The following is a 21,062-nucleotide window of genomic DNA, read 5'->3' on the forward strand; positions in this document are numbered from 1 at the left end:
ACACAGAGACTGCTAATGTTATGCTCGGGAATGACAAGGGTGACTGCTTTTTATTAACCGAGGAGGTTTTGTCGTCCTGTATTTTTTTCTCAAGCTTTTGTCTCCCATTCTGGTTCTGGTCTGTCTTTTCCTTTTTTTTAATTTATTTTTTATTTCCATTCTTCTGGCTCTTTTCCACAAGCTTTCTCGCTGCCAAAAGCTTAAAGATAAGACGCAAGATTTCACACTATATACATAAAATGACTGTCTGGGGCTGCTCTAAACTCCCTCAGAAACGTCGTGCTCGCAGTTCATTGAGAGTCATTCCACAGATTCAAGCGTGCGCTGAATTAGGCCTTTAGTCCGATGCTCTTTAGAGTGTGAGGTGAAGTGTTTTGTTCAAACATTTTCAGAAGTCCTCAAGCCATATTTTTGCTATGTTGCTTCCCCAGAAGCATTAGGGAATCTCACGTGCAACTTCATGAAATAGATCTCATTGCCCTTTACTCTCAATTACTCTTGAGTTACTGACTTGAGTTGAATTACTGAGTTGACAAATCCTTGAATTACAGACTTGAGATTTTGTTTGTGGTGTTTTTTTTAATGTCATCAAAATCTATGTTTCTGAATTTTACTTTATTTTTTTAGGCCCAATGGATTGTAACTTCTTGAATGCTCACTGAGAAAAAAACTAGCATCACTTAACATTTAAGGAAGCATGGCGACAAATTTCTGACATTTTGCTTTATTGTGGTTTTGGCTGCAGAGTAGAATTTGTTCCTGGTTCCTTCTTGTGAGCTGCGCAGCAGAAGTTACAAGAACAAGAAATGCCTGTATTATAAGTTGCTACTGAAATAAAAAAAAGTTAAGGAATAAGACTGGGGAGCAGTTCCCTGTTTTCCCATCAGAGGACTGAATGGGCCTGCAGCAGACATGCTGATGAAATTTGGTTTTCCCATCTCAATGACTGCCTGTTGAAAGAAAAGAGTAGTCCAAGGATAACCAACCTCAGCCGTAAGACTTCAGATGCAGAACTGCTGGGCCCTGCAGTACGGCTTGAGTTTTGGCTGGAGAGGTTGTTCTGATGGAGGCTGACTCTTGTGAAGGGGCTGGAGAAGGTTTCCTCAACTCTCACACTGGTGTTACACCCCAAAAGAAAAGAAAACACAGAACAACATTGCTCTGTTCCAAGAAGTCCCTCCTTACATATAGTCCTTACTTCCTTGTGAGTCACTGTTGAAGTGCTTCTCAAACTAGTTTCAGGTGTGGAACTGCTGTACCTTGAAAAGCAGAGTTACAGTTGTCTTGTCGAAGGTCCTCTATGCTTCTTTATTTTGCAAAGCAAATCATGGTTGTGCTGGGGAGGTTTAGATTGGATATTAGGAAAAATTTGTACACTGAAAGGGTTAGCACTGGAACAGACTCCCCAGGGAAGTGGTTGAGGCACCATCACTGGAGGTATTTAAGAGACAGAGTGCTTAGAGATATGGTTTAGTGATGGTTTCTATCAGAGTTAGGTTGATGGTTGGACTAGATGATCTGAAAGGTCCCTTCCAACCTAAGCGATTCTATGATTCTATGGTCCAAGAGAGAATATCACCTTTGTTTGTGTTGGTCTGCAGTCTTAAATATTTGACTGTGGAAATGTGGGTGCTATGCCAATCGGTGTAATAAATACATCTTCTTTCTTTTAGAAGGCATCAGCTGAAGAGGTACCTGATAACTCTGCCCTGTTACAAGATGCAAAGAAAGAGGACAAACAAGGTATTCAAATAAGTCACTCCTCCACCCTCCCCCCATTATGGGTATAAGTTCTGTGTGTTAGTAGTAATTCCATATTTTTGCTGACAGAAACAATGGTATTTTTAATTTCTAAGCTGGCTGCATGTTGCTATGGATTTAAAAGCAAGACGTTGCTTTTGTAGAAGCTGAGATGAAGACAAATAATGGATGCGCTTGCTTCAAAGTTAGTTCTATCATATGTGAATGGTATGAAATGCGCCTTCTAAAATATGTCTAGCCCTAAGGCAATTAATGTTACACTTCTCATTTCTACAAAGTTGTAATTGTTATTAGGAATTTTGTAAGAGTAAAGACTACATTGTGCCAAATTTTGGATTTCCCCTTGCGGAGGAAATTAGCAACACTTCAAAATTAGTTTTGACTCCTATTAAAAAAAAAAAAAGTCCCTATGTTTTCTTGCAAAACAAAAGTTTTGGAAAAACAGGATTGAAAATACTGGATTCATTTATTTCACTTGAAATCCATCAGCAGCAAGCCGTCTGAAATTGAAGTGATTTTTTTCTTTTTCCGCTCAGCAGCTGCTAGGGCTTCCAGAACGGGCGCTGGCTCATCACGCAGTCATTCTCTGTTACGTGCCCTTTCGCTGACCTTTCAGGTTCTCGCTTGCTGTCCCTGACCCTCAGCTGTGGTAACAAAACGGTTGGGGGTGTTTTGTTGCCTTATTCTCAGAGCTGTTGGTTAGGCATTAATTGAAAAAAAAAAAAAATTATGTATCTTGACTTCACAGCTGTCCACATGCTCAGAGCTGTGGGACCAGGTAGTCCATGTTTCTGAACCCCCTTCCACACTCCGCTGTGACTGAGTTTGGCAGGTTCCCAGTGTCCCTGGGTCAAAGATAGGTTGTCAGATTTGATGGGTGTTTGTAAAACATTTTGACAAGTGAGCGTAATCCAAGAAATTCACGTTTTGTTGACAAGGCTTGTTTTGCTGTAAAATTCATAATGGGCAAGAGCAGGACTTGGACCTTGAAGGTTATTGCTTTCGTATGTCTAGGGCAGATTTAATTCTTACTTGGGGAATCTTGTTTTCTTCCCTGTGTAGGTGAAAAACTTGTGAAAAGCTTTGCTCTTGGTAGCTGAAATGTTAAATCAGATGGCAAGCTGCTTTGCTACATGCAGTCCTTCAGGGCTGAAGATTTGCTGTATTTATGACACAGATTCTTACCTTTTTATCTGAAGAACAAATGCTCTTGTTTTACCATTTATTGCTATTCTGACAAATGAAAGAGCCGATTGCTCTCCTGACTGAGGAGATCTCCCCAGAAGTCAAGAACCTGTGGTTCAGGACTGTAGAAGCAAATTTTCCTGCATTTCCAAAACTATACAAGTATATTGGCTCCATTCTGTCAGGTTATATTATAATTAAATGTGGAAGATAATGTAAATAGAACTGGATCATGAGAACCAGACTCTTCCCACATGTTTTGTTTGATAAAGACAGATGGACATGGGGGACTTCATTCCAAGTTGTCGTTTATAATACTGTGTATTACAGTACATTAAAATACACTACAATGCATTAAGAATGCCTTAAGAAAGTCATTAATAAAGGATGCGTAGGCATCAGTGGAAGGGGAATAAGCACAAAGATTGGGATTTCCTAAATGTTAACCCTGGCTGTGTTGGTGCCATATGGCATGCCCCGGAGCAGGCTGGTGAGGGTGCAGTGGTCAGAAGCGGCCAGTCTCTTGAGCATCGTGGCTTTCCAGGTTTGTAACTGGGGGACAGATGAGTCCTGGCTGTGCCAGGTGTCACCAGCTGCTGTCTCTGTGAGAGCACCTCATCTCTGAGACAGAAGTCCATAGATTTAGACACCCGTTCCACCCCAGTTCTCAAAATTTGGGATTATTTGGCAATTTGGGCACAGGCCCTTCTGTTCATCACTCTTGTGCTCTTAAAAATCGTTACTTTTTTGAGTGCTTGTGTGTTCTGAGGGTATTTGTCTACTTCTGTTTCCTTTTTGAGTACGCTTAGCATTATTAGACGTTCTAATTAATACCAGTTTAGATGCTCCTTTCTCAGAGCTGATACCTGTAGATTTTACCTGCACATACTTAAAGTAACTTTTGTTGTTTTTTTTTCCTTTTTTTTTTTATTAAGCTCTCAAAGTAAGCACTCCTCTCAAAACGATACCAAAGGAATTTCAGCACTTGACTGTGAAAACAGGTAAGAAGAAAAAAGTTGGCGTGTTACTTCCATTAGAATTTTGATCAAATATTTTTATATCACAGTAAGCCTAAATTATTGTAATTTGCTTAATTTTTTTAAGATCCTTTTGCTCTCATACTATTTTACTACTGAAACTAGCTTTTACCTCATAATGACTACTACTTGCAAAATTAATCTTAATTAGTACTTCAGGTTGTCAAAAGTTTGGGGTTTTTTAATTTCTTTCCCTTGTTGTTAGTGGATGTGCATTCTCCATGTGTAGGAAATGTTTTTAACGTAGCATTTTGTAAGGAGTCTGAATTTTGGGTTCTTTTGTACTACAAACGAGGTGCCAGAGCATGAATATTGTACCTCTTGATAAAAGCTGCTCTGAAGTATGGAATAAGTATTCGGTAACTATTCTGAAATATGGTCTGTTTCTTGGTAAAAACTGAGCTTTCATGTCTTCTGTCAAGGAGTTTAAGGGTCAATAGCCTTTTGGAAACATGGAGCTTGTGGCACTTACAGCACTGATGTAAGCTTTTGATTTGGGGGGCGTTTCTTTGTTGAAACCACCCCTGATTTTTCACTCTCCAGCTGCAACACACGCTCCTTGTTCCTATCATACTGGAAAATGTTATTTCTGAAACAGCGTATGTCAAAATTGCTTAAATGCCCCTGAAACTTCCCATGTGCTCAGTTCAGTTCATCAGACCTCCCTTGCCTTCCACTTTGTTAATCCCTTTCCTAGAGTGGTAGGAGTGTTTGCAAGCCCTCCCTGGTCCCAGTCAAGCTCAAATCTGGACTTGCTTTCATTTCCTTTTGCATAAATGTTTTTACTAATGAAGATATCCTTGATTAAGAAAACTGACCGTACATGTCTGTCACAGCAGTTTTGTCTTATAGCTCGATTTATTCATGGCTGCTCAACAGCTGCATGCCTCATTTCCCAACTCTTTTTTTTTTCTGTTCTCCTGGCTTCTTCCCAAACACTTGGCAGCTGCCAGATTTCCTATCTTCAGCTCCTATTCTCGAATGAGTGCTGCTTCTCCTTCTCACGCACACACAGACACTCTTAGACTTCCCTCTCCGGCAGAGAGGAGGGTGGTTGCGAGACTTTCAGTTCTGTTCTCTTCCCCGCCATTTCGCCCAGGAGCGCCCCAGGGCAGTTTTATTTTCATTTCAGCACTTCCATCTTCAGTACGCTTAGGAAAAAAAACCCCTATTGTCACCTGCACATCTCCCGTGCCGCTGGCCTCTTTCTCCTGTGTCCTTCCATCTCCGAGTCAGGGAGGTCTTTGGGATGCTGCTGTGCTCCTCCCTCCAGCAGCGTTGCTGTCTTTGTACACCAGGAGAGACGGTGGCAGAGTTTCACCCCCTTGTCATGACTCCTGTCACCGTAGGGGTTTCGCCCTCGCTGTCCTGCACATTGAGGGTTTGAGCCAGCACGTTCTCGGGTTGCACGATACGATTGATGTTCGAAGTAAAAACGTTTATCTATGCAGTGGGCTAGATACAGCCCAGTAAACTGAGTGGTTATTTCGGAATGGGTCGTCGTTCCTGAAAGGTCATTGTAATCATTAACCTTGGGGATGAAAACTCCGTTGGGATGAAGTGGGAGGAATTTTACATCCTTCTTCGGTTATCCATCTGGGCTGTTTATGGAAATTCAGGAAAGATGATACTGCCGTGGTTCATTATGGGAAAGTTTTCTTTGCCATCAGGAGGACTAGAAATTTGAAGTCAGTAAAAACTTTATATGCTCAGCATCTCTGAATATCTGGCCAGTTTTTTTAGTCTTCTAAGTGCAAGATCACTGTTGGCCTTAGACATTTAAAGGATTAAGGGCCAAATTTGTGAGCATTTAAATTGTGCATTTCTGCCTAGGCCACCGGTAAGAGGTAACAGTTGAGTCAGTGTGGGTGATTTAAACTAGTGGGGAATTCTTTGGTTTTTCCTTAGCAGTGTAGCTTACTTGCACCTTTTATGGTACAGTTTTCTACCTGATAATCAGCCTGTAAAGCAAGGAGGCACCAGCTGAGTATAAGCCATCAGGCAACAGCCAAAAGTTATTGAGCCTGCATCCTTAGGAATGTTTAAATGAAATTGATTGTCAGAGTTGGGTGGGAGCAGTTAAATGCCCAAAACAGGAACCTTCACGTTCTCCTGTGATGTGAATGAATAAATGAGAGTTCATCATCATACATGATTTTGATTAGTGCAGACCAAGCTGTTCAGTTCATCAGGCTCTCCTACGCCAGGAATCATAGAATCATAGAATCGTAGAATTGTTAGGGATGGAAGGGACCTTAAAGATCATCTAGTCCCAACCCCCCTGCCATGGGCAGGGACACCTCCCACTAGATCAGGTTGCCCAGAGCCCCATCCAGCCTGGCCTTAAAAACTTCCAGGGATGGGACTTCCACCACCTCTCTGGGCAACCTGTTCCAGTGTCTCACCACCCTCATGGTGAAGAACTTCTTCCTAACATCCAGTCTGAATCGTCCCATCTCTAGTTTTAATCCATTCCCTCTCGTCTTACCATTACCTGACATCCTAAAAAGTCCCTCACCATCTTTCTTGTAGGCCCCCTCACTATAAGGTCTCCTTGGAGCCTTCTTTTCTCCATTCTGAACAACCCCAACTCTCTCAGTCTGTCCTCATAGGAGAGGTGCTCCAGCCCTCTGGTCATCCTCATGGTCCTTCTCTGGACACGTTCCAGCACATCCATATCTTTCTTGTAGTAGGGGCTCCAGAATTGGACGCAGTACTCCAGGTGGGGTCTCACCAGAGTGGAGTAGAGGGGGAGAATCACCTCCCTCGACCTGCTGGCCACTCTTCTCCTGATGCAGCCCAGGATATGATTGGCTTTCTGGGCTGCTAGTGCACTCTGATGGCTCATGTTGAGCCTCTCGTCCACCAGCACCCCCAAGTCCTCTTCTTCAGGGCTGCTCTCGGGCTAGTCACTGCCCAGTCTATATCGGTGCTTGGGATTGCCCCGACCCAGATGGAGGACCTTGCACTTGGTCTTGATGAACTTCATGAGGTTGGCATGGGCCCACCTCTACATCCTGTCAAGGTCCCTCTGGATGGCATCTCTTCCCTCCGGCATGTCAGCCACCCCACAGAGCTTGGTGTCGTCGACAAACTTGCTGCAGCTGCACTATATGCCACTGTCCATGTCACTGATGAAGAAGTTAAACAAGACTGGTCCCAGTACTAATCCTTGAGGGACTCCACTTGTCACTGGCCTCCAGTTGGACATGAACCCATTGACAGCCACTCTTTGGGTGCGGCCATCAAGCCAGTTCTTTATCCACTGAATTGTCCATCCATCAAACCCATATTTTATTAGCTTGGAGACCAGGATGTCATGCGGGACAGTGTCAAAGGCTTTGCTCATGTCCAGGTAAATGATGTCAGTTGCTCTCCCCTTGTCTATTGATGTTGTGACCTTCTCATAGAAGGCTACCAGGTTTGTCAGGCACGATTTGCCCTTGGTGAAGCCATGTTGATTGTACCCAATCACCTCTTCGTTATTCTTCTGCCTCAGCAGTGCCTCCAGGAATCTTACCAGGCACGGAGGTGAGACTGACTGGCCTATAGTTCCCTGGTTCATCCTTCTTTCCCTTTTTGAAAATGGGGATTACGTTTCCCCTTTTCCAGTCAGTGGGGACCTCACCAGACTGCCATGACTTTTGGAATATAATAGAGAGTGGTTTAGCAACCTCATCTGCCAGTTCCTTCAGTACCCGTGGGTGTATCCCATTGGGTCCCATGGACTTGTGCACTTTCAGGTTCATCAGATGGTCACGAACCTGATCTTCACTTACAATGGGCAGTTTTTTCCAACCCCTGCCATTATCTTCTGTGACTCCGGGAGTGTGGCTGGAGCCCTTGCCAGTCAAGACTGAGGAAAAGAATTGTAAAAACTTGAAATAATAAATGTAATTAGTTTACTCAACAACTTTCAGTTTTATATCAGTTTCATGTAGGTTAGGCTTAAGTATCCATAGCAATAGAAATACAGAAAATTCATAAACTGGATAAAATGGTTTTCTGTCATCTTGAATGATAATGGGGGGGGTGTGTGTATAAACCTGAACCTCAAACACAAAGTACACACAGACTGAGTGTACCAAAACAACTGCACATTTTATGGAAATCCTGTCACAATTATTTGTATGTCCTAATAACAAACTACCTGCTTTATAATATTTTTTATATTACACCTATTTTGAAAGGTAAAGCTAAGCCTGGGTATTGTGTAACTGTAGCCTTGAATTTACTGTGTTTTCAAAAGCTTAAAAGGAAATCCTTGGCAATAGTATTCTATTGCTATCATATTTTATTAGTAGTCATTTCGGGATTCTCTCTTCCTGTGTGCTTTCCTGTTTACCTCAACAAGATGTCCTCGGAGAGTCTGAATGACAGTTTTACCTGTATGTTTTTAGAAGAAAGTCTTTCTAGAAGAAGTTTGTGAACAGATTTGCGATCTTCATAAAAGAAGAAAAAATTGAAGGTTCTTAAACATGGCTTAGCTTGGAAAGGATTTATACTTCCTATTTCTAAGTGGCACGTATTTAATAATTGTGCATGTAATTTAATAATCGGCAATTTCAGCCTTGGAAAAATTGGGTCATATGGCTGTAGGGAAGCAGTTTCTAAAGTTGTATTCTCTGGGAGTTTGACAGAGAGAGAGAGGAGGATTATCACCACTGCATATTTTCATAATAATTCTCTCTCTCCCCTTTGGTTGCTAGGAAAAGTGTGTTGCGCAGAAATGTGGAATGACTGTGAGCCAGTTTGGTGGCGACAATAATCTACTAGAACTTGGTTTATAAGTGTTTTTTTGTGTCACTGCCAGCTACATTTGGGTTTATTCCATCCAAAGCACCAACTAGCATTGCACGACCTTTCAAGCACGACCTTCCTTTATGAAGAAATAGCGTGTGGCTGTACATGTGCCATATGCTGCTGTTTGCCTTCTATAAGCCTAAAGCCTCCTATGGAGGGTATATGCAGTAGCACAATGCAAGCCATTATAAAGGCAGTATTTGCCAGCTGCTACCACAGGTAGCTCCTGCTCTGTGTTTTGGAGGATCTCTCGTATTCTCAGGTAGTGCTGTAGAGTAGCTGGTGATAAACATCTGACTTTGGAGTAGGCGTATGTCTGGAGGAAGCTAGAAACTCTGAGAATAGTTGGGTTTTTTTCCCCTCAACCTACTTGGCTTCTCTTAAGTGTTGTACCTTGATTAGCAGAATGATGGGAAAAGTAGAAGGATTTGCTTTGTGCCTGCATTGGGATCCTTGATGCTGCTGCAGCACCTTGAGGATATCTCAGTGGGCTGAATTTGAAAGCAGTCGCACAGATATGTTTTCTCAAAATTATCTCATGTTAGTAAGGAGAGTAACAGAAAAGTCACTAAAAGACTATGTAAACCAAGGAACAGCCTTGAGGAATTACACAGAGAAGGAAGTCAGCGCTGTTGTTTTCCTATCACATAAAATCTGCATGTGGCAAGGTATTTGGAATTCATCCAAATAAAAGAAACCGACTTTTACATTAATAGAAATGTGTTTGATCAACACTTAGCCTTTACAGCTTTTTAGCTTCACAGCTGTCCAAAAACCCTGTAGGACAGTATCCATGTATTAATGCTGTAAGATGGAGGAAAGAGATGGGGAATTGATATGCGAGGCATGAACTGTTCTAGAATACATCCAGAGCGTGACCCGGATGTACATGGGTTGCGCCTTTCTTAGGATTGCAAAGTCTCCATCCTTGGAAACACTCAAGAGCTGTCTGGAGACAGTCCTGGGCAACCAGCTTTAGGTGACCCTGCTTGAGCAGGGGGTTGGACCAGATGATCTCAAGAGTTCCCATCCAACCTCAACCATTCTGTGATTCATTCTATGAAATACTTTTCCTTCCCAACATCAAAGTAGTCTCAATGTGATGTGTTCATTTCTTTTAATATGTAGTAGTAAGAAGATGAACATTTATACTAATTAGTTAAAGTATTTAGGAAGGACGTAAACCTTTGTGCTTTTGGAAGGGGCAACTAATAGATATCTGGACTTAGGAATAAGATGTTTTCTGTGGAAAGTTTATGGTATTCCTTATGTTGCTTTGTCACACCTACATCCAGGAGCTGTCAGGTCACAACTACAGGTCAGAGCTGTCAGACCTATTGCTTTTCCTGTAACCAGATTAAGAGGTGAAGGTCTGACTACTTGTGGGCTTTTGAATTCTTAGGACCTTCACACACTATAAAAACAAAGGGGAAGGAGAAGCAAAAATCAGTCCTGATAGCTCATGTGAGATGAGCACACTCTCACATCCACATTTGCAACACTCACATTTTTACTGAGCACTGATCCTTCAGCTAAAGGCGTTTATTTAAAATATGATGTTTTAGCTGTTATTTTTTCTTCTCTGTTTCAGCTGCTCAGGAATCTAATGCACTCAGAGCCAGACCACGATCCAGGTACCGCTTTCATTTCTGTTTCAGGAGAAGACATACGTTCCTCTGGTGTTAGACAGAAGGCGCAAGAACTGGTGTTACGTTTTTAATTTATTTTTTTTAATTGGTGTTGTGCTGGAAGTCCAGCTCAGATAAAAGACAGATTTACTGGGAGAGACCTGTAAGATATAGACCCCACATTAAGTCCCGCCTAGAGCCCTGCAATCTCTGGTCGTAAGGCGCTGGGACTTTTGCCTGCCTGTCCAGCCCCGCAGCCTCATCGGGGCGGTGACTTCCTCCAGCCCTGCCCCAGGGGTGTTGTGGTGGGGCAGCGGGGACCACCCCGTTGCAGGAGAACGTTCTCAGCAATTTTGTGCTGTTGAAACCTGCACAGGGGTTGCATATGGAGGGAGACACTGCCCGCTCCTGCAAAAGCAGCAATTGTAGCTCAGCTCTTGGATGTGGGTGAGTGAATCCTTTCGTTGGCGTGCTTGTACTTGACTATGGCTCATTGGTATGGGATGGAAGGGCTTATGGACCTACACTGTTGTGTGCTCGAAATGACACCTGCTTGAATTTGGAAGTTTCAAAGAAAAAGGGAAACCTGTGCCAGAAAATATCATGTATAAAAGGATTTCATGTTGGGTTTGGCTGTTCACCATTGTGGTGTATAGCCATGTCGTGTGTTCACCTTCAAACTTTTTTTTTTTTTTTTGGTGCTAGTTAGAGGGCTTCACTTCTTTTTCTTAGGTAATGAGAGTATAATCAGGAGCTCCCTCCTTACAAGCTTGTCAAAGCCTGCTAATGAGATGGGATCAGCTATAAGCATGATGAATGAAGATTGAAATCCTCTGTTCTTAGGACCTACGTCCAGGAAGGCGGAACTGCCTTGCATGCTATTTTTCTGCTGCTAGCCCAAGCTTTTTCATTTTCATACTGTTTTAAATTTTCTTGCTGTGTTACTGAATCATAAATCGCAAATACGCAAAAGATGTGTGAAAAGTATTTTATGCAAAAATGCACAAAATAGCAAATGCTTAAACAAGTTTGAAAAAAAAGGGACTACTGTGTCACAGCTGGCCGTCTCACATCTGACTGTATGTCACTACTTCAGTGCAGAAGCTGAGACTAAAGATTCCTGAGCACATCCTTGAACTCGGACCTTCTGCTGCTCTTGTCCTGTGTAGCCTGGAGGGTTCTATAACCTCGAGGGTCTGTGTCTTCAGGCATGCCGGACCACCAGAGCCTACAATTTGAGTCTCTTACAGCTCAAAGCTCTGGAGCTTTCTAGCTTAAGCTGTTGCAGATTCTTAGCTGCGGACTCTTAACCGATTTTAGGTGCCAGGTCTTTGCCTGCTGCAAGCAACAATTCACTGTCACAGGGCTCTGTGTTGTTGCTGCTGGGGCAGGCATATTTTTGCCTGGTAGCTGCTATCATACTCAATCTTTTTTAAAAAAAATATTAAAAATCTCAAACTGTTTGGTCATAGAATTTCAATGCAGGTAAAACATACACCGCATAACATGGAAAGTAAAAGTATAAAACCTTAAGATCCTGGTTCAAAGCTTTCCCATGTATTGCAGAGTGGTTGCATTAGAACTGATATGGTAAGGCCATGGTATTCAAAACTCTACCAAGACTAAAAAAAATGAAGCATCATAGAGGGTTTTGTGCCACATGTAAATTTTTGAAGCAATTTTAGCTTTCAGTCCTGTATTTATTGAAGTTTACATCAGAAACATAGGATCAGCACTGCCAAACGTCTGTCCCGCTAAAGAGCTGTTTTCTAACAACAGCGTGCTTGGCAAAAAAATGATCCGTTTCCCATTAGTGAGAGTTATTTCTGTTCTACTCGAATGTGTTTTTGGTCTTGTCTGTCATGCATAATGTGTTACAGTAAGTGTAACATCTCACATTGTCAGTGCTCATTTTGAACAAAGCTCTCGGTCTCGCAGAAGAACTGGTAACTACAACAGCTGAAAAATATTGGACACTATTCAGCAACATCAAATCTCTGAGCAAATGCCCTGCATTGGGATTAATGGGTTGTGGAAGGGCCTAGAAGGACGTACTGAGACATGTATTTGACCAGTGTTGGTCACTTTGGAGCCATTCAGTTTTTCTGGATTTTGTGGAATTTGGTGACTGTTCGCTATGAAAAAATTATTCTGATAGTTAGAATATTATGAATTACTAAAGGTGTACGTGCAAGAGGTAGGTTGAAGCTGTACCTGTGTAGACACCACCCTCACAGTTGGGAAAGACAACAGAAACTGTAAGGGGAGGGGGGAGATTTTTTACCTGAGTTTATTCAAGATAGTTGCTACGTTTATCCTGTTGACAGTTAAAGTTATGAAAGAAGGCCTGAAGCTGTGATATAAAAGGCCTTAAAAAATGCTAGCCCTGTAAGCACAACCTCTTCCTTTCCCCAGACGTGTAGGTCCCTCTGTTGCCAAGTAAATCTGGTTCATTCTAAGGGGGAACTTTCAGTCATTAGTGCAAGGAATTTCCACCATGAACCTGAGTTCTGGTCAGTGTATTTTTAGGTACTATTCACTATAGTTGTTTAAAATTAATTTCTGAAATAAAATATTTTCTGCTTTTTTCTTCCTTAGGTCTTATTCTAGCACATCGATAGAAGATGCTATGAAAAAGGGAGAAGAGCCCCCTACCCCACCTCCAAGGCCACAGAAATCACATTCCAGAGCTTCCTCTTTGGATCTGAACAAAATATTTCAACAGAACGCACAAGGTAAAAGTTTGCTTTCTTTCCCCCTTTTGAGGCCATTGAGGTTAGCTGCATACTTGGCAACTTGATCTGTTTGCACAAATGCTTGACAGTATGTGCATATGCTGGCCTTCGCTATAGACGGCAATACACTACAGAACAGAATAAGTTGCACTTTCTTGCATTACATCAGCACTGAGGGGAAAAAAAATCACTGTTGCTGTAATTAAGGTGATTATAATGTTTTCTGGCACAATAATAGGAAGCTTAACATATGGTAGTCTGTCATCACTGACTGTTTATAACTAGTCTGGCTGTTTAGACAGTTCTCATCAGTGACTACGATATATTTGATTTTTATTACTATTTATTTTTTGTAGTTCAGAAGCAGGAAGAAAACCCTTAATGTTTAAACTGGGAGAAAGTGAAATTTCTCATGTGCAAACATTTTGGATGCTAAAGTCTTCCATGTGTGTGGGGGCAATCAGAAACCATTCTTTGAGTAAAAAAGAAAGGGTAATTTCATTTGACACAGGTGCATGTTGAGGGGAGAAAAAGAAACTGTGGGATAATAGCTGGAGTGAACTGAAAGAAAACGTCTCTCCAGCGCATTAGTCTTTGAGCGTTCCTTTGGCCTCGCACAGCGAGAGGTGGAAAGAGGAGCTGTTTGTTCAGGGCAGCAGTCACGCGGCGTCGCTGTGCTTTAGCCGTGGCCTTGAACCAGACCAGAAGCTTTATACGGAGCACACCAATCATCCGACTCAAGGACTAGGTTAAACATGGTCATGTTTATGCTTCACAAGAAAGCCAAGGTTTGACTGTGTCAAGGAATGTTTGAACTGGGCTCTCTGATGTGGTTGTTGGAGTAGAAAAGAAAGAGTTTCACATCTTGCTATATGGGACTTTTTTTTTTTTTTTTTTTTGCAAACACCAGACAGAATTCAAGAATTCCGCTATGTGTGCTGAACCCTGAAACTCAATAGGAATAAACATACTCTTTTTTCTGCCTTACACAGAGAAGCAATTCCTGATCTTTGACTGTGCTTCCTGTTTAGGGTTCTGTTGCCTCCAATTTTTATTTCATTGTACATCAAAATAAACCCCCAAACAGAGCCAAGTGCACATTTTCTAAGGCAGCAAATCCTCTCAGAATGCAGATAAAAAGTATAACTGGAAGGAAATAAACTTGGATTTAAGTTTCTCTTGGAACACAAATGAAAGGGGAATGTAAATTCTCAAAGAAGTCATTCTGTGAATGAAAAGTAACATCTTGCTTTTGAAATGGATCGTTTTGGAAGTCACCATTACTTTTGAAGTAACATAATGATTCCTTCTAGGCAACTTAACAAGCTGACAGTTACAGCAAGTACAGGAAAGGATAACTTGTCCTATCAATGCTTTTGGGAGGGTTTCCCACTGGAAATGGGGCAACTAAGTATTGTTACGCAGTTTATTGCTTGCAAAAAAAGAAAGTGCTTTGGACATCCTAAAACTGTTCATCATATTTGGTTCAAATCTATGGCTATTAATAGTTGGAACGAAAATTGGCCTCTAGGTTGACAAAACCTGAAGTATAGTGTGCTACCAAATTGCAGGAATGTGGAAGGTCTCCCAGAGGTTCAGCTTCCTCCTCTGCTTGCAGGGTGTTGGCTTGTAATTTTTTGCTCTCTTGAATGTCCCTTGATGGGGTATTTGGGATATTTGTGGTGGTTGTCTTCCTCTAATGGAGCTGTTCTATTTTGTGTCAAAAATGTAAACACTTGTGAAAGAATAAGGAGGAATTTGTAGCCTCGGAGGATTTAAGGAAGAACTTGCTAAACAATTTGTAGCCCACCCTGAAGAAGGGATCCAGTTCAAATAAATCTGTATCATCAGAAGGAGGGCATTAAATTACAGAATCACAGAAGGAAATCAACCCATCCCAGCACGCCCAAGTACCCTGATGCATTTACTTTGCTCTGCTTTGAAGTAAAATATCTGCATTGGAAGTCATATTTTCAGTTCTTTGCTCTATGAAGACGCATGTGCATGCTCTTTCCCGTTATTAAGTCCCAAATAGTTGTTATTCTGCAACATCCTATTGATAATGTAATTTTATACAGCTGCTTTCTTTTCTTCCAGTTCTCTTGGTTTGCCTCATTTTTTTGTCATCCTTTTCCCTACTGATCAGTAGAAAGTCCAGTCTCATCATTTTCACCTACCTTTTTCATCTAGAGACAATTCTTTCTCAGGGAGTCGTCATTTTTTTGGGGACAAACTCTTCACCGAGGTGCACTTTGCATTTTCCAAAAAGACGGTTTGTGGGAGAGTGGAGAGATGGAGCACTGTCACCTTAAACCAAAGAGCCTCCCCAAAAAGAAAGTGTGTGTGTGTGTGAAGTAAATTGCACACAGTTGCATAATAACAAGCTGTATTCTTATTTCTGCTGACAGTATAAAAATGGAGTTAGAATAGTTTCCATCTGCCATCAGAAGATACAGTTACAAATTCACAATATAGATGACGTAGTGGCAATGTACTATTTTGGTTTCTTGGCTATTGGGGTAATACAGACTGGCATAAATATCGAACCCGATGTGTTTTTATCCACAAGTTACTTGATTGCTTTCTGTCCTCATGTACTCTTGACTGAATTTTTGCTTTACGTTTCCTCCCTGCCTTCCTTCCTTCCTAGGTTTTCAAAGATAGTCTCGTCGTTGTAGCTGAGCCACAAAAACTAGCTGGAATGACCACCCCTGCTAAATCCCCTGTATTGCCTAGTGTCAGTAGAGAAAATCAGACTCTAAAATCATCCATTTTAATAGCTTTTAATATCCTATTTCATTAGAATAGTCCCATTTTGGCACATTAGTTTTTGTCCTATTAGTTCTTGTTCAGAAATAATCCTGATTTTGCGAGTTTGGTGGATAATCTGCTCCCACACCTGCAAAGGAGTGCTCAGTAGTATTAAGTCTTATTTTCAGTTCTTCATTGGTCATGTTGCTCTATAGGTATCAATTCTTTAGTTGTAAAGCCATCAGTGGTTTGGAGCATTTCTGTTGTTCATTTTTAAAATGCAAAAAAAGAAAAATCTCTTTTCATGTAAATTCAGCCAAAGACTATGGCAGATCCTTGTTGTGGGCACTGGTTTGTTGAGGGGGGTGTTCTTGTGTGTTTTTCATTTAGTGGTGCTATATTATGTTTGCCACTCATGATATCCCTCTCCTGGCAAGTACACACAGATAACATTTAGCCCTGTTGGCTAGCATGTTCAGCAATGCACTGGCCGTGGAAAACTGTGCTTTAAAATTGTTGAATTGGGACATAACTGCACTTGAAGGAGGTGCCTTCATTCGTCCTCCATAGCTGCACTGTGGGACACTGTAATTGGGATTACCCAGGAAAAACATACAAAACCAAGAGAACTTACTGAAAGGCCCCACCTTCTTCAGATCTACCATAATTATGGAACTGCTGTAGACAGACATTTTAATAATACACACGGGAGGATTATAGCCCTAGCTATATCTCTGCATGTGTATATGTGGACGTATTAGAAAAAAAACCACACAAAACCCTTTTATTTCTGTTCATCGAGGCCATGATTTGTGATGATGCTAGTTTTGGAGGGCGCTGTAGATGTGGCAAGCTATAGGGTGTATATTATCGTGTACTGACCTATTTTTCTCAGCTGTGACCCTAAGAGTATGGCGTGGTTGAGAAAACATGTATGGTAGAATGGCCTTATTTAATGTTCAGAAAACCTCAGGAAGTTTAACTTCGGGGTTATTAAATAGTGGTATCAGTGAAGCATCGTGGCTGTTGCCAGAACTGTTTTTCTTCTCCTAAATCTGTCGTGGATGCCCCTGGCTTTTGCTTAGCTTTGAAGGATGCGTGTTTTCTCAAGCCTTGCACAAACAAGATGCTACAGTGAGAGTTTCATTGCCTTGATGCCGAGTATTTTCAAAACCCCACCAATCCCCGAAGAGTTTTCCCCATAACATCAGTGTACAGGGCTGCTAGTGAATTTAACTAGAGAAAAATCATTGCATACCAGGTCATCCTGTGAGTCCATATGTGAATTTCTGTTAAGAGATGTTAAGAGACAGAAACCTCTTTTTTTTATTTTTTTTAAAATCATGTAGTCTTTGCGTTGGCATCTGAGAAAAATTGAGTACTGCTAGATTCTCAATGTATTTCTTTTCGTTGAATATATAATCTCTGGCATTTGGCCTATGTACATATTAATAAAATACTTGGCTGGGTTTTATGCGTTCCTGGAAAGACAACAGCATGTTTTAAGTACAAATGAAATTGTCAGTTTAAATGCCTACATGACCTGGTTTATGTCTTCATTTCTTCTCTAGCCCACTGTCTAGTCAGGTACAAGCCAAGAGCTCCCAGAGTAATACCTGGGAGCCTGTGGCCCGCAACACTTCCCTGTGCTTTTCACAAAGATCGTTTGCAGAATTTTTGCAGAATTAGCTGCTCCCTTGGACTGCTCCTGCTCTCTTCTGTCCATCCCATGATCTAAGCAAGGGAGCAGGTATTGAGGAGGGCAAAATTGACGCAGCTCAGAGCCCAGCAGTCCTGCAGCAAGGCCCCCACCCACCTTTTACCCTTGACAGCAGCAGTAAGCAAAGGTCCACCTTGGCATAACTCTGGGACTGGGACAGGTCTCAGCTTAAGTATTAAAATCCAAAAATGCACCCGTTGTCCTCTGGCCTTTTGCTCGATTACGTTTTCTGCCTGTGACAACTAAGAAAGAATTTACTTCTGGGCAATTATAGGTAGTGACAGCAGTCTGGGTCTTGTTAAGAGTGATACAGATGCCTCTGAAATACATTTTATTTCCCATTTAGTTTCTTTTCTGAATCGCATAACTTCTTTCAATTAACAGTTCTGTAGAACAAAGGATACTTGTTTGGAAAAGAGAATTTGCTTTGATGAAACAACGTAATTGTCATAAACAGTGTAGTTTCATGCTGATATGGAAGAAAGATTGAATGCCTCTGTGTAATTCATCAAAACAGCCATATAACTATTTACAAATGAATTTTTGACTGAAGGTTTTCAGTGCTCAGTTGATTTTGAAACTTGCCTCCTGCTGTGGCTGTCCCTGCGGTGAAGAACGCATGGAATGCAGGCACCGTGTGTTATGTGGGCTTGCAAGGAAATACTTACTGTAACCTGCATTCGCTCCGTTGGGGGGGCTGGTTTTAGCCAGCAGTGCAGGGTGAATATTTCCGGTCTTTTCTCTCTTTTATAACGTGAGGTGTTTAGTACTGCACTTGGTAAGGGGGAAACACGCTAGCATTTTATTGTAAGTGCGGTGTTTTCTGTTATGGATGATGTTTTCCTAACTACAGTCAGATATGTAACCTCTATTTATCTCTGCTGGGCTAGTGGTGGCTGCCAAGCAAGAAAACGTCCCCTCTGCTCTCAGTGTAGTGTTGATAGAAAAGGAACAAGGGAACGGGTTTATTGGTGCAGATCAGCATTCCCGTAAGTGATGGACATGCCCCCGCATCACTTCCGTATTCCTTCATGTACAGGTTTCCCACGCAGTTTAAAGTGGTGCTTCTCTCATAAGACTCAGTCAGTACAAACTTCTTTTCTGTACCCTTTCATTTTCATCGGTGCTAGAGGAAGGCTGGCGTTCAGCATCACAGCTTATCTTCTTTTTCATACCTTTGAAGAGGAAGGCTCTTTGTTACTTCCTTTCCTTCATCAAACCTTCATTACTTCATTCAGTTAGCACAACCTTTACTTGAAGGTACAGGCTTGGTGGGTTTTATTTGACAAGTGTGGAGATACCTGAATAGTAAGCGTGTGTTGAAATGTCTTTGTTTTTTCATATTTGCCCAACCACAGCCAGATTTTTTGTATTTCTGAATATTTTCAGGCCACGTATCAAATAAAACAGTTCTGTAATCATGTAGGAAAGAAGATGTGGAGAATTAAAACGAGTGTTGCTCCATTGTCATACACATTTTGATACAAACTAGTCCAAATAGTTACCCTAGTACTGTTTCCAGCTGTTTTTAGCAATCTGTTCTCGGCTACATCATCTTTTTAGCTTAGTGAGCCAAATGCAGATAACTTTCCCTTTTGGGCACATAGAACTGGGGACTAAAAAACCTGCCAAACTTGACCCAGATAAGTATGATTACTGCATTATCTTCTGTATTCTTTTATGCTTAATTGTATTTGCTAGGAAATATCTGTATTTATTGAGGCTAGCTGTCTGCAAGTCTTAGTTACTAAAGGCAAGCTTTTAAGGGGCTTTGCAGGGGGTTATGTTGTTTGTGTTACCATAAATACAACTAACTTTTTGGTTCAAAGCCGAAGTGACAAGGGGAACCTAGAACAGTAATGTCCTTTTTTATGCTGAATATGGATCCCAGTGAATTTAATTAAGTAATTAATTTTCAGGACCCCTTCCTCTCGTTGCTCTTGTGTTGGTCTCGATTTAGTGAAATCCAGCTACTTCCCTGGGTAATAGGGCTGGCTTTTACTCATGCTGTAGTACTGTGCTTTCTTGCATGTTACTGTGTTGTGTTTATTAATCAGACCAGAACATTAAATGAGGAAAATTACGATTCTCAAGAACCTTTATTTTAGAAGAGCGGTAATGGCAAATACCATCAGCAAAATATACCCTTTCGCTGAACATCATTTGCACAGTCTACAAGAGCTCTAATGTTGCCATCTTCGTCGAGTTGAGAGTGCAGAGTCGAGTTAACATCTTTGGTTGTAACAACAATTACAATTTAAATTAAAAATGCCTTTTACACATAAACCAAAGAAGACATAAAATTGAGCTACTGTTCATACTATTCTCCGGCACAGTATCACTGTTACGAAAATACTGTGGAATGCTTTCTTAACATAAATGTGGCAAAACCATTTTTTTGAAGCAGAGAATGGATATTTTTTTTTTTTCGAGTCTCAGCTCCCAGTCTGTTCCTGGAGCTGCTGCTTCCTTCTAGTCCTGTTCCCCTTCAGAATATATGTGATCACTGAACTGAGATGAATAAAATATGAATGTCTTCCTTCTGATTTGAATGGAAGAATTTTATGCCTCTCAGCCTTTTAGAATTTTTTATGAAGGATTTATGTGTTTACAACTATGTGACTTACTTCTCTGCTCAACTGGACAAGGACATAATTAAGGTTGAATGGGCTGGAGAAAGTAGTGTGGACATAAATGGATGAATGGTTATTATATGATAGGAATCTGATGGGGTAATTTATTTCTGCGGTTTGAGATTTTTAATTTTTTATGTCTATATGCTATGTTATGGCTGAGTCCAGAGAGTACTTGTGTGCAAACTGGGGTAAATCTTAACAGCCTTTCAAGTGTAACTGCTTCTTGACAATTTGTGTAAGTGGAATTTACATTAGTAAGAATTATTAAAACAGATCCCTGGATAAATAAGTATTTCACAATCACCTTACTGGAATCCTTCATTAAATTTACATTCCTGGCTGCAGCTTTTTTTTTTTTTTTTTTTCTTGTTGCGACTTTTTGCAGACATAGTAGTTATAATTAATAAATCAGATCTCTTGAAAAACAGTTATTTCACAATCACCTTACTAATGCTGTCATCAGGAATGTAAATAAATGAAGGAGTGCAGAGAATGGTGTCAGTATTATGGGATATCCAAGTACCAGCTTCAGTGAACAAGAAGGGAAGTTTTGTAAGACAGAGGTAACCAGAAACCAGCTTAGACACAGAGCTTTTCTGTGGTCTGCCTTTGGCAGCAGAAGCAGGAAAAGTATCTCAAAAAACCTCTCCCAAATAGCGTCAGAGTGGAAGGGTGAAAATGCCAGCTTCCCAAACTACTGAAGGAACCGAAGCCTTAGGTGGTTTGGGGAACTGAAGAACAATTCATTCCGTTGGCTTATCTTTTTTGAACTGTTTTCAGTATTGCCAATCCTTTGCTTCCTGATA

The 21,062-nt window shown here is 41.2% G+C and overlaps 1 protein-coding gene across 3 annotated transcripts in view; it reads left to right on the forward strand.

Moving 5' to 3' along the window:
• The window catches only part of REPS2 (RALBP1 associated Eps domain containing 2), a 107,673-nt gene that overhangs the window by 56,311 nt on the left and 30,300 nt on the right, over positions 1–21,062 (forward strand). For all 3 annotated transcript variants that reach the window (XM_054211208.1, XM_054211217.1, XM_054211223.1), the window contains exons 10-13: positions 1,674–1,743; positions 3,882–3,947; positions 10,378–10,420; positions 13,013–13,149. In XM_054211208.1, coding sequence (XP_054067183.1) covers positions 1,674–1,743; positions 3,882–3,947; positions 10,378–10,420; positions 13,013–13,149 — 316 coding nt within the window. The remainder of the gene's footprint in view (positions 1–1,673; positions 1,744–3,881; positions 3,948–10,377; positions 10,421–13,012; positions 13,150–21,062) is intronic.

Source organism: Rissa tridactyla, chromosome 1 (genome assembly GCF_028500815.1).
Source record: "Rissa tridactyla isolate bRisTri1 chromosome 1, bRisTri1.patW.cur.20221130, whole genome shotgun sequence".
NCBI lineage: Eukaryota > Metazoa > Chordata > Aves > Charadriiformes > Laridae > Rissa > Rissa tridactyla.